Source organism: Seriola aureovittata, chromosome 15 (assembly GCF_021018895.1).
Source record: "Seriola aureovittata isolate HTS-2021-v1 ecotype China chromosome 15, ASM2101889v1, whole genome shotgun sequence".
NCBI lineage: Eukaryota > Metazoa > Chordata > Actinopteri > Carangiformes > Carangidae > Seriola > Seriola aureovittata.
In genome coordinates, this window is record NC_079378.1 from 2,703,255 (window position 1) to 2,717,202 (window position 13,948).

The 13,948-nt window shown below is 43.5% G+C and overlaps 1 protein-coding gene across 6 annotated transcripts in view; it reads left to right on the forward strand.

Moving 5' to 3' along the window:
* si:dkeyp-23e4.3 (rho GTPase-activating protein 7) overlaps nt 1-12,869 on the forward strand; it is a 102,159-nt gene extending 89,290 nt beyond the window's left edge. For all 6 annotated transcript variants that reach the window (XM_056396930.1, XM_056396929.1, XM_056396931.1 and 3 more), the window contains 8 exons: nt 1,294-1,453; nt 1,629-1,827; nt 2,418-2,631; nt 5,684-5,798; nt 5,923-6,162; nt 7,289-7,518; nt 8,313-8,486; nt 11,241-12,869. In XM_056396930.1, the coding sequence (XP_056252905.1) occupies nt 1,294-1,453; nt 1,629-1,827; nt 2,418-2,631; nt 5,684-5,798; nt 5,923-6,162; nt 7,289-7,518; nt 8,313-8,486; nt 11,241-11,349 (1,441 nt within the window). In that variant the 3' untranslated portion in view covers nt 11,350-12,869. The remainder of the gene's footprint in view (nt 1-1,293; nt 1,454-1,628; nt 1,828-2,417; nt 2,632-5,683; nt 5,799-5,922; nt 6,163-7,288; nt 7,519-8,312; nt 8,487-11,240) is intronic.
* Nucleotides 12,870-13,948: the final 1,079 nt, after the last annotated feature.

Sequence of the window (13,948 nt, forward strand, 5' to 3'; positions counted from 1 at the left end):
CCTGCACGAAAAGAACATTATGTGACTTCACCTCAACGTGACAATAATACAACTTAGAGACATTGTCCTCTCTTATTCTTCACATTTAGGAAAGTCATGTTACTCTGTCTAAAGCTTGGGTAGTTTCTAGTTTTCTTGGTTTAAGAAAGGCAATATGAGAAACATTAGGCCTTTCTCAGTCCGAGTTTTCATTCATTGCAACTCATTGTCAGAGCAGCTTTTTTGAGTTAAAAGCTCAAAAAAAGCTTGTGTCAGCAGAGTCGGGTATAGTTGTGTTGAAGTTTATCATTAGAGCTGGTTTAGATTCAGAATAACTAAATCTACACCAACTCAAAGTAAAAGTGACACAGCTCAAAATCAGATATGTGCAGACAGTCAAAACTGGAAAGAATCAATCAAACAACAACTTCAAGTTTTGTCATTGCAATGATTCAATCACTGGTGCCAGAGGGGGTGCTTGATTATTAAAAACATTACAAATTGAGTGCTGATTGGGACAGCTGATACTCTGAGGCACTTTTCTCAAAACAGCCGAGAGCCGCTGATAGATGTTGAAGATAAACCAGAGGGATGGAAAGAGAGCTAAAAAGCATTCAGAGTGCACGTGTACGTGTGATGCCATTTTCTCTGTGCCTCTACACTCAGGCCTGACATGTTTTTATAACTTTTAGGATGATGAGCTAGTGGAGAAGAGGTTTCATTACTGATCGTCGGAGTGCTTTGGATATGTTTTATTTTGACTATTACAAGATTGCAGTTTTATCCAGAGTGCACTCAGCCTGACAATTTTCACTGGTAGAAGCTACAAAAGCGAAGCAGTTTTCTGTCTCTTCCAGTAAGTCTGGACTTTTGGCATTTAGAAAGGAAGCAAAATAAAAAGCAGTCATTGGTATTAATGGTTAAAATGTTCTGATATCAGTTCACAAACATCAGCAAACTTCAACACAGTCCAATGTCCACAGTTTACCCAAGCCCACATGTTTTTCCTGCAGTGCTGATATGAATGGCACGTACACATTTTTGCGATCACTGGGGACTTATGTAATCAAAAAATGTTTATTTGGCTCTTCCTTCAAAAGAAAATGGATCCCACGGCAGCCAAGTGGAGCATTTTTTTTTTTTTTACGCTTGACTGGTTGAGATTGCAAATTCCCAAGATAGTTGCAAAAACAGTTTTTGAGCATACATTAATTTTCCATAACTTTTCACTCTATAGTACCATCATGCTGTTTGATTGCGCCCAAAAAAAATCAGTGGATTGCAGGATCTAATGTACGTTTTTGTCGCCTGCAGGACTGTTCCTAAATCAGTGAGGAAGACCAAGATAACAGAGATGAAAGGCCGGCGGGTGTTCGGAGTTCCTCTGCTCCTCAGTGTTCAGCAAACAGGAGAGCCGCTTCCTCCCAGCATCCTCAGAGCCCTGGTCTACCTGAAGACCGAATGTCTGGACCAGGTAATGACACCGAAGGTCACGAGAGGCTCTGTTGAACATGACAGAACCTTTTAAACATCTTGTAAAATCATATTGAAGCAGTGACATCCAGTGGCTTTCTGTTTCTGAATGATTCATGGACTATAATAGTAATTCAAAACTTACAGTAATTTTTCCGTATCGTGTCCTCTCTCAGGTGGGCCTTTTCCGGAAGTCGGGGGTGAAGTCTCGTATCCAGTACCTCCGTGAGCTGGTGGAGTCCGACCCTGAAGGCATTTCATACGACGGACAGTCCGCCTTCGACGTCGCCGACATGGTGAAGCAGTACTTCCGGGACCTGCCTGAACCCATCTTCACCAGCAAACTCTGCGAGTCCTTCCTCCACATTTACCAATGTGAGCAGTTACTTCTGTTACCAGCTTTGAGGAAGACATTTCTTGTGCTGTGAATTTAATTTCCCGCCTTAAAGAATAAGCAGAAAAGTTTGATTAAAATACCTAGAACAGAAAACAGAAGAGAGAACACTGTTGAGATTTTTGGTGGAATTTTTCATGAGGGATTTTGATGTCAGTCTGTTAGTCCAAAATTTTTGGTCCAATCTAGTGAAAAATCTCAAGATATTCTGAATTACAACTTGTAAAGACAACTTTTTATTTAGTGCAACTATCAGATTAGCATGCTAACATGCTAGATTTAACTATAATTTCAAAAACAACTTGCTATTATTTAGCACACTAGTATGTTAACTAGTATTAGCATTAATATTAGAATGTTAAATTAGTGGTCTGTTAACATACCAACATGTTAGTAAATTAGCAGGTAAGCCTGCTAAAGCTAAAATATGTTATTGCTAATATATAGCTATATGCTAATCATTAGGGTACATGCTAAACATTTGCATTTAGTCATTCCGCTGTCGCGATTGGAGTTTTGAAAGTTTTTAACTTCAGTTTTCAGTCAACTCTTACTGAATTTCTGACCGCAGATTTCCCAAAGGATCAGCAGCTGGTTGCGGCTCAGGCGGCCATCTTGCTGCTTCCAGACGAGAACAGGGAGGGGCTGCGAACGCTGCTCTTCTTCCTGCGAGACGTGGTGGCCTGCGTGGACGAGAACCAGATGACTCCCACCAACATCGCCGTCTGCCTGGCGCCGTCGCTTTTCCACCTCAACACCCTGAAGAGAGACGCCAACGCTGCTAGGTGAGCTGAGACCACAGATAGTTTTGTAAAGAAAATAACGAATCACATATTGAGTTATTTTTTTTTATTTCTGGTTTGTTAGTTGTCATAAACTGCAAATTGTTTTTATTATATTTCTTTTGGGGTTTATTTTCTATTTGTCTTAATGTTGGAGCGTCTTTGAACACACCACTGAGAAATGCCTGCTAACAACACCTTAATACAACAGTTAGTTCCGACCGAGTAATTTGATTGGACGAGAAGCATTCCGTGAGTGCTGATATAGAGTACAGCAACACTGGGACTTTTAACTAGATGTATCACTCCGCTCAACCGTTAATTTGCGTTACGTTAACGGTCGTTATCTATCTTAGATTGTAACAAACTTTGCAAAGATTAATATATTTCCAGAAATAACATTTAAATTACATACCGTATGGTCGTCAGAAGAGCATGAAGGGAAGAAACCTGGATAATTAAGGACACACCTGAGGTAACGTGTAGGAAAGTAGCAAGCTAGACTGAAAGCATTGTGCAGGTCAGGAAAATTGTGTTGCTTAGCAACAGTCCAGTACCAGTCCAGTTACTGTTACTACACTACTTGTATACTATTTGTGTTGTCAAATAATTGATAAACAAACAAATCATAATCTGTTGTTGCCTATATGGCGCTCGCAGAACTGTTGTATAAAAGCAATATCACACTCGTCGTGATGTTGTTGCTGAATTATCGCGGCTCTCTCCTCAGTGTCAGCCTCTGGGTTAGCTCGGTTTGTGTGTGCATGTGTCTGGGTGTGTGTGTGTGTGTGGCAGGTTGCTGTTTAGGTGCCACAGAAACATGTTTTTCTTCCTCCTTTTGTTGTTCCAACGGACGTCTCTTTTCCAAAGTTCCCAGCGTTCACACATGACTTCACCTCTGGAATCGGACCAAGCCGTTACATACACACACACACACACACACACACACACACTTCACTTTTCTCTGTGTAATGAGAAGCTGTCACCAGAGTTTACACAACGACCACGTTACATAATTTCTACCGATCTCCATCTGGCCTCAGCTTCATTCCCTGATATGAAAGATAGTTTCTGCTCGTTGGACAGGAAGTTAGGAAGAAGAAAAAAAAGAGCGCCAACAGAGAGATAGGGACGATAACATGAGGGGACAGAGTTTGGCCGCTGAGAACGATAACGCTCATGCGGGCTGGTGGTTTGTATTATTAGAATATGAACTTAATTATTTGGAGACACTCAGTCCCACCAGTGCTGACTGTTTATCTGAGCTACTGGGTTTGTACTATGCATGAATGGCTTTCCTTAACATTAGGCATCGCATAGGCTTAATTAAAGGAGACATTTATGAACCTAAAGAATAACAATAGGTTGGTCCTGTCTCTCTAGCTGTGTCCTAATTCAGGGGAGTGATACTATCAATCTACTTATTCGACGTACCGAAAGGAGTTCACAAATTTTTACTTATTCTTGTGTTTTTAAAAAGATTTTGGTAGTTTTTTGTGATCTATTGTGTGTGTTCGACTGTGTACCAAGTCAGTGGTCACATCCTTTGTAGGACGTGGTATATGAAGGTGTGGCCCTTCACAAAAACTTGAGGTTAATGTTAGCCGTTAAATTGATTTGAAACCCAATACTTTCAAAAGTGTTATGCTCAGACTCTCGGTTGGTGTTGTTTGCTGCCATATTATTTTCATTACCGGTGTGCAATGAATCTTGGGAAAGGTTGGACCAGGAAAAGAAGGTTGCATTTGTAGGAGCCTTCAAAATGTGGACAGTCTAGGTGCATCGCTGTGATGCAATCGGTCTTCATAGGCAGCCTCCAAAGGATGTATTCCCTGGATTGGGACACAGCTTCACTACTTCCTGACTCCAACTTCTTTCAGCCCCAAACACAATGGTTCCTACTGAGGATGTAAATCTGTAAAAACAACTATAAAGTTTCATAATTAAAAACACTCAGTGATTTAAGAAAACGTGTTCATTGCAGTTCTTGGTGAATGTTTCTCAAACAGTGGGAAGTAGTGCGTTTGTTGGGGGCTGTTTTCTGTGACAGATTAATCCACATTTGGTGCTCTAGTTAGTATGTGGGGCAGCAGGACAGCGTGTGTGTTCATGGTGATGAAGGAATATTACACCCAGGGTAACAGTGTGGCTCACTGATGTGTTTTTAATAGTTTTTAGAAACAGAAAATACTTCAGCTTTTCCTCCATCATCTTTTTATCTACACTCCTTCCCCACCACACTCTCCTCTCTCCACGTTTTATCATCCATCTTATTTCTCTCTATCCTTCCTCCTCCACACTCCCCCCACATCTTCTCCTCCACATTTTTCTGATCATCCTCTCCCCCCCTTACTGTTTTCTCCTCTCATTCTTGTAATCATTTTCCCTCTCACTAACTCCTCTTCCTTTTTCCACCTCTCCCTTCAGCTCTGATGGGACAGTAGATGGAAACGATAGAACAACACAATCAGCGGTTTGTGCCTCCCTTTCTACTGGAAGCCAAAGTCCCGGGCCCGTCAGAAATGTCACACTTTATGGTGGGAACAATAACTCGGAAAATTGACTGCAGCTCGCTGCTGTTTCTCCCACAGATTTATGAAACCTCATCTCTTCATCCTCCGCTTTCCTGTTGTTGCTTTGACAGAACGAACCACTCCTACTACAACACAGACTTTTTTAATGGTCCAACCATCCGTCCGACCGGCTCGGCTTGTTTTAAGCGTCAGCGTCTAATTTCCCAGTTGACAAAATGCTCGTCCCTCAAACTTTTCTTATTCATCACAAGCTAAAACCAAAACTTCATATCCTGTGAGTCTATCGGTTCCCGGTAAACCACAGTGACGCACCATGAAAGCTTTCCGTGGTAACCCGAATCTGTCAGTTGCAGTAATTGTGACTCAGTGATGCTGATTCCTGTCTATAAAACCTGCGTCAGCTGAGAGGCACCAGTGTCTCTCCTTTACTGGACATTGAATTAATTTGCTGCCTTTAGTCTAAGGGAAACAGAAGTGACCCTGACGGTGAACTTGATCTAGCGTTGTTGTTGTTGCTGCAGGTCCAGTCACAGGAAGTACAGCTTGGGCCGCCCGGATCAGCGGGACCTGAGTGAGAACCTGGCTGCCACCCAGGGCCTGGCCAACATGATCACAGAGGCCCAGAGACTCTTCCAGGTACAAAGACCAACAACCTGCTCCACAAGCAGCAACTACACCACAGATTCCATTTTTATTTTCATTATAAAGACCATTTGTGAAGTTTACCTAGAGACAAAATAAATACCTATCTTTTCTGTAGCTTCCAGAGTTTTGGCCGGGTCAGCGTCTCAGCGCCGCCGGCCCCACAGAGGATTCCCTGTCTGAGGAGGGTGGAGGCCCCGTGTGCTCCAGTCAGAGTGGAGGCGAGGAGGAGCAGCAGGAGGAGAGGAGGACCAAGCTGCAGCAGAGCACCCAGCACCTCCTGAAGGAGGCCAGGGAGAAGAGCCGGGGCTGGGAGAGCCACCCTGCTCCGGAGCACGTGGAGCTGGCCTTCAAAAAGGTAAGAGGAAAAACAGGTGTTACAGCTCCATACATACTTAATTTGTTATAAATAAATAAATAATACATTTATTTTATAAATTAAATGCAAAATCTAATTTACTAGAAGTATAGTGTGCTATGAAATAATGAAAAACTATATAGTATTAATAAACAGAGACTAGGGGGGTGTGAACAGTTTACTGAGTTTGGAGGGAAGTGTGAACAAATTATGGGAATTTAATTATGAAAAGTGCAAAGGAAGTTAGAATCAATGAAATACAGCAACAAGGAAGGCAAATATCATACTATATAAAAAATACTATAAAATAATACTAAAAAATAATGACCATGAACTTATAAAACCAGAATATGACCAATTATGTAGACATAGCTAAAGAAAAAATAATGAGTCGTTTTTAGGAAGGATGTATAATAAAGTAAGTAATGAAAAAGAACATAAAAAGGAAAGATTCTGACTTTTTTAAGTGTCTTTTTTTATGCCTGTAATAGCCAGGACCGAGCGCAGAGAGGAGAAGATGTAACAAAGGTCCCAAAGCGGACCTGAACCAGGGACAGTCAGGTCCACGGTCGCTGCCTCAACCTCCAAGACACAGATTTAATCTTAACATGCCAAATGTGCAGTTACTTCTTCCTCTGCATACAGACCATAAAGTGATCATTTCTACATTGATTATCTACATTTCTATGTCAAAATGTTAGATGAGCTAATCTGAGGTTTCTTTCCTTCATTATTCAGACAACTTTTTTACACCATTTTTCACAGCCACAGTTCTTCAGTGTCTTCTCATGTGATCCCACACTGACTCCATGATGTTGACATCAGGGCTCTGTGGGGGTCAGACCGTCTGAATCTACTCAAACAAAAAACACTAGAGGGTTATAGGCACTAATTGGGCTGGTTTTTGTCAGTCCTACTTGGCAGCACTTACAGAAACACCTAGCCGATCTCACAGAGAGAGCAGCAGAGCATGCAGCCGGTCAGATGGACAACACATTTTAGGACCTGGAGTTTAAAGAACTTGAATTTTGAAAGAAAAAAAAAGGTGAAAGTGAGATAAAATAGGGAAAAGAAATAAAGGAGGCAAACTTCACTGAGCACCACCTCTTTCTTTACTTACCTTCAGATGGACGATGGCTGCCCGCTGTGGATGTGGCGAGGCTCCACGGAGGTGGACGCACCCCATAAGGAGCTGCTCCACCGGCTGCTGAGGGAGCAGGAGCTGTGGGAGGGAAGCCTGCGTCAGACCGCCATCATCCAGACCTTGTCCAAGGACACCGAAGTCTACCACTACCTCCTGCAGAGCCAGGGCCACGGCCTGGACTCCCGGCCCCCCCAGGAGCACCTGCTGCTCAGGTAATGAGGCAAGGCGAGCCCCAGGCTTTCACGGGCCTCTGGGTCTTAACCTGCTGAGCTCTGCAGAGCGAGGAGGACGGAGGAGTCAAAGCTGAAACTTCTCAAAGTGTCAGTCTTATTTTAAGTAATACAGAACAGACTGTGTGTGTGTGTGTGTGTGTGTGTGTGTGTGTGTGTGTGTGTGGAACATGAAATTTTAATCCAACCCCGGAGGCAGATGAGACATGGGTCTGTGTTTGCAGTTGGATCACGTCACACATGAACTTTAGGTTACCCCCCTGAAAGAGACAAAAACTAGCCCTCAGTGCACATTTTTTCTTATGACTCAAATCTCATGAAAAGACCATGTGACTTTCTGACCTCCCTCCTCTGTCTGTGGCTCTCAGCTCCAACTGAAGACGTAGATCTTTAAAAACACATCACAAATGTGCCGTTTAATTTCCTAAACCAGCTGGGCGCCTTAGTTTTTAACAAACGTTACTCAAACAGGAGGAAACTGTGCATTTGTTGGGGACTATTTTCAGTGGCGGATTAATCCACATTTAGTTCTGTAGTGACTATTTTGGAATCAAACAGGTGTGTGTGGGGCTGACTCAAAATGAGCTACAGTGTGTGTTTGCTGTGTGTCAATCAGACACTTGCAGTGTATTTTATTTTCCTTTTACTGCCATCTTTATTTAAAACACCACACATGGTGTACAGATTCAAATTTCGCTACAGTAAACAGCAAAAATACAAATGCAAGAATTTCAATTTCATCACCTCATCATCTTCCCCCTCCTCCTCCTCCTCAGGACCTGGCAGACAGACCTGACCGCCGGGCCTCTCTACCTGTCCTCTGTATCCACTGAGCACCCTGAGGTTCTGGCGGAGGGGGTCAGGGCTAAAGTCCACTCCTGCCTCTACCTGCTGGAGCCCACAGGAGCCAGGAAGACCCGGCTGACACACCTCTGTCGAACCGACACCAGGTGAGGAAGGAAGCAGAGGGAGGGATATTTTGTTTTTGCTAATTTTACTTATTATATTATGAACTACTGGCTAAAGGTGAATGGGCAAGGGAGGGAAGAGAAGCTAAAAGACCTGATCATTTTATTTGTATTGTTGAGATGAAAATGGCAGGATGGTCCTTTAAGCTGAGACAGAAGTAAAACCAAGGGCAGAGTGAGCTGCAGGAAGTACAGAGGATTTAAGGCTGTGAGAAGCCTATTAAAAGAAATATCTGGAGAGCGCAGTTAGACCACCTTATCTGTCTTAATTGAGCCCGTTCTGTGTTTTTGACCTCTGCCAGCATCTATCTGCAGCGCTATCACACCCTCCCTGTAGGTGAGCATATGAGAGAGAGGAAGACGAGGAGGAGGAGAAGCCCTTTTTTCTCATGATTCATGCCCTTTGAAAATAAGTAGCTGCAGATTTTCTGCTGCTTACATGATCAATTTGACTCTCAGCAGAGCCCTGCAGCTCCATTTGTCTCAGTTGATTAAATGAAATGAACCTCGGTGCGACAGAAAACAGGTGGCAGCGGCGCTCTCACCGAGCTCTGGCGTTACCACACTGGTGGTTTTTTTTGTTTGTTATTTACCCCCCTCCCTCAGCAGCAGCAGGAGGAAGAGACTGCTGCAGATTTGGTCAATTCAGTTATGAGCATGGTCAGTGTTTCCCCGGCACAGGTTCGATAAAACAGAGTGCAGGGAGGAAACTGATAACAGACGTGTACGGAGACTCAATCCTGCCAAAAAAAACAAAACAAAAACACTGTTAGTTACTTAAACTCACTTTGTTTTCAATCAAGATTTTATGATATGCTTGTTTCTTAGTCAAAGTTTTGAGATTTATTCAGTGTCAAAACTTAAGGTTATAATTTATAACTCTTTTCCACAATAAAATGTCTAAAAATGACTAGATCTGTTATATAGTTTTTTATACTTACATTATCTCTGTTTCCATCAATTATCAAACCAGAGAAATCTGTGATTTTAATCAAGGTAATGCTCTTTTCTTTTTTTTTCTTCTTCCATTTCTCTAATTTCGAATATGTACAAATGATCAGACCTTTCAGTTCTTATATAAAACAAACAGATTCAACAAAAGTAAAAGAACAAGAATGTTTAAAAAAAAAAATAAAGAAATTAAAAATTAAAGAAATAAAAGGTGATAAAATGCTGACGTGGACAAAGTGATGTTCAAGGTCAATTAGAAAAACAAGTCATGCTGCGTTTGTCCCGTAATTCTGACCAAGACACGTTAAAACGTTGACTAACTTAGTTTGTATATCTCATAATTTAAGCTTTTTTTAAACTTAAGTTTTAATGTTGATTTAATAATGTTCGGTCAGTTGTTCTCATTTCCCTGCAAAGGGAAACGGACTGAGTTTGAGAAGGAAAATGGCGACTCCTGACGTCAAAACGAGGGAAGAAAGGCGAGGACAGGTTTGATCTATAACCGTGTGATTATCTCAGCAGGTTCTCCGTCAGCACATCATTACTGAACTGAACTGAACGCATCACTTCCACACCCGTCCACAGACATAGATGACAGTGATGGAGACCAGTTACTGTTATCAAACATTCACACGTTCACGTCTCAGACGTTTAGCTGAAGCAGAGAAACGTAGCGTCTGTGCAGAAGTGAAATAAGCTTCAATTCGAGATCATTCACCAGCAGCCAGCAGGAGTCTGAGCCGCCTCGTCCTGCCAAGGTCCCTGTTATGCAAGAGTGATCATGTAAGAAACCCAGAGGGATGAATGCCTTCACTCTTGGCTTTGTCTGTCTGTCACTTCCTCTCGCCTTTCATTTCCTCTCATGACAGAGCTCGAGCTAAGCGTCTGCGGTGAGTCGGCCCGTCTTGGGCTTATTTGCTATGACATTAATTTTAAGTGCTTGTTAGCTTTCAAGGCAAGACAACAGACCCACAGCATCAAGGTCAATGGGGCTTTTTACAGTACAGGCCTGTGAAAGTGATGCTATCGCCTCCAGAGGAAATTAAATACGTTATGGCCTCAGTGAGTGAGCGAGTGGGTGAGCGAGTGAGTGAGCGAGTGGGTGAGCGAGTGAGAGAGTGAGTGGGTGAGCGAGCAGGAGACGGCAAAGGATGTTTAGTTTGGACTGAAACTGGAGAGAAAACTAAAGAAACAACAGACACATTAAAGATGCAAACATGCTTCACTTTTACAGTTGTGCAGTTTTAGCAAATGTGCTGCTGTTGGCAGGAAATAATACCGTTATTTACCAAAATAAAACATCACAGACAGCACAGGTAAAACTAACCCTTTGTTTTTCCTGCTGTGATGAGTCTAAACGCGTCTTGTGAAGAAGGTGTGGACGCAGCTGTCGAGAAAAATATCATCATAAAATGTAAAGAGCAAAACTGTATGGCCAGATGGAGCTGGAAAGTTTGTTCTTCTGTCCCTGCAGAGTTTTAAAAATGTATAAAGAAAATGTTTATTCATGACTGGGATATGAAGATGAATTCAAGTTTATCCTAAACAGCCTTTAAGCGCGATATAATCTTTAATCTTACAGACAGTGGGAGCGCTGATGTCCTCTTAATGAGGGTTACTGTCTTTACAAGATTCATTATTTTACTGTTAAGAAAACAACAGAAAAGGGACCAGAATTTCTCGGCAGTCGAAACCAGAGCTGAAACCTTTCTGTGGAATCGAACTCGTGAAGTTATTTCTCCACTTTCTGACCTTTTCTTCTCCGTTCTGTGTTTTGTCGTCCAGGGGTCGGTCGCAGGAGTGGCACAGCAAAGTGAGCGGACATCTTCTGGCCTCCGGTCTCCTGTCCATCAGGGACTCCTTCAGACCAGAATACAAAGAGACTAAGATCTGAGGCGGGAGCGGACGACGAGGACTTGGGATGGTTTCGCAGTTATCTGGTGAAACTGCATCGACTCCCACCTCATGGCAGAACGCAGGAGACGACGGTGTCGTCTTCGCGGGAAGTTTAAAACTCGAGGCTCGGCGCTCAGCACGCAGGGAGGGAAGGTGACCTTTGAGGGCTTCACTAAACCACTTTCTTCTATTGGAGCTTCTCTATGCCTTCACTTTTTTCTTAATGACCTTGCAGACTGCCAGCAGCACGCCTGCGCTCCCCGCTGCCACCGTTACGCTTCACAAAAAAAAATGCAAACGAAGGCGAGCTGAGACAAAGGCCGTTTGATTCGGCGGTGAAAAGCCGAGGCCTGATGTTAACCTCTAACTCTGGTGGAGATGAAGCAAGTGGACGGTGAAGCAGGAGAAGAAGGCAGGGGCAGGAAACACATGGCAGCTGCCCGGATGAACACAGGAAATAAGGGCAGAAAACATCAGGAAACAGACTTTTTTTCATCCAGCAGACGTTTGGCTTCAGTGGAGAGAGGATGGTGGAAAACGCAGGACGGCTGCATCAAACCTACAACCAGGAACAGAGCAGTGTCACAGAAAGAAAGGAGACGCAGCCGGGGACTGAAAGCCTGAACGGTGCCGCCGCTCGATGACAGGATGTCGCCTGGTGTCTGACGCTGTGTCGACGGTTTCTCTGCAAAGAAAGATGAAAGACTCACAAACAAAAAACAGATTAGATAACAGATACCAGGGGGAGGCGGCTTCACCTGCAGCATGTTTAAAGACAATTATCCACGAACCAGAGCCACATGAACTGAACTGAACTTTCTCTCCAAATCAGAGAGAGGACTGTTTTCCATTTAAACGAGGCTCGCAGCAGCTGGATCCAGCTGTGACGAGGAATTAGCACGACGTCACAGCCCGCCTCTTTGCCCCCCCCCCTTTGAGTGACTGTTCTTTGCTTTTTAAATTCGCCCCTGTGACTTCGACCCGTTCTGCAACAGGACGCCACGTTTGCCACAGTTCAAAGGCGGCCATATCTACCTCTCCACAGGACGACGCAGCCACCGTTGCGTCACTTTGAAGAAGCGCAACAAAAGTTGTGAATTGATGAAGGTCTCGCCGCACGGCGGGGGACAAAGCCTCTTTTTTTGTTTTTGGTGTGTGTGCGCGCGTGTGTGTGTGTGCGCTTCCCGGTGGATATCCAACCAGACAACTCCATGAATTTTTTAACATTTGTATTTATTCTTTGCGATGTCCACGTGTCTCTGGGTTTGTACAGTCTTATTTCATGCGGCACCTGAGTGTCGCTTCACCGTCGAAGTCGGCTTGTCCTACATACTTCAAAGAAAATGTTAATATGTCAATTTAACCCCATACTTCAGATTATTTAACTTAATGTATATCTAAATACAAATTATATCCAGATATGTTTATTTAATTTTGAGCTTATTTTGTTTGTGTGTGTGTGTGAAATCTAAATTTATCAGTGCCAAACACCTAATTAAAATGTTTATTTCTCTCAAACTGTTTCCTGTTGTTTTTTCGAGTGATTCTTCCTCTCTCCTCTGCGCCTCGTCTCGCTGCCAAACAGATTACACCGACTGTAATTTGGGAGGAAGGTGGAGGGAAACAGCAGCCAGTGCGAGGATGAGGTGCCACACTGTGCCACTGAAGCACGAGAGATTAATACGCCTGGCGGTTCGATCGCCACCGGCGAACTCACCTCTTCTTCCCTCCCTTACACTCACGACACCCACTTGTGTCCAATTTGCATAAAGCTGATTTACATATCTTATTGATTAATCTCTGAGATCTGATCAGTTAAAATCAGCCAGCGCCGAGAGACACGTGCCAAGCGACATGTGAGGTAAAAACACGCATCGTGGCGAGGACGCCGTGCCTCGGTCTAAACAGGATTTTAAGGAAGAGGAATTAATTTATGCAAATTACAAATAACAGAAGCAGCAAAGTGCCTGAAGGCAGCTTTCATTTCTGTACAAGTCTGTTCCTTCCATATGGGGCTGAAACACCGTGACGTGAACTCAGGATGAACTCCAGGTCAAAGGTTAAAGTCAAGCCATGTGGTCATCTATAAAGTCTGTAGAGTTCACAGGTTTGATCACAGTCAAAGTGTTTTTTTTTTTACTAAATTAACCTGATTACTGTAAAGAGAGGAGCAGAGTGAAGCGCTGAGGTGACCACAACACCAGGAAACAGAAGGCAGACACAGTTAGAGAGCGACTGGTGAAGAAGGTGAAACATTTAGCAGCTAAAGAGCCAGATATTTCTCTCAGCAGCTGGTGGTGGAGACCAAAACCAGAGCTAAAAGTTGAGTAAATATTGGATTTACATTCACCAGGTGAACAGAAACTCCCACTCCGGTGGGATCGTCATGTTGCTCTGTGTCTGCTGGACGCAAATGTTAATAACTGTCTAATCAGCTGAGACCACCGTCAGTCGCACTGAGGCGGGGACTGTTACTGCCTCCGCAGGTGTTACTGAAGCGGCGTTGCCAGGCTTCCTCCTCCTGGAGCGGCTGTCAAAACACCTTTAAAAAAAAACACCGTCCCTCAACAGCAGCTTGGCAGCAGAAGAAAAAAGGA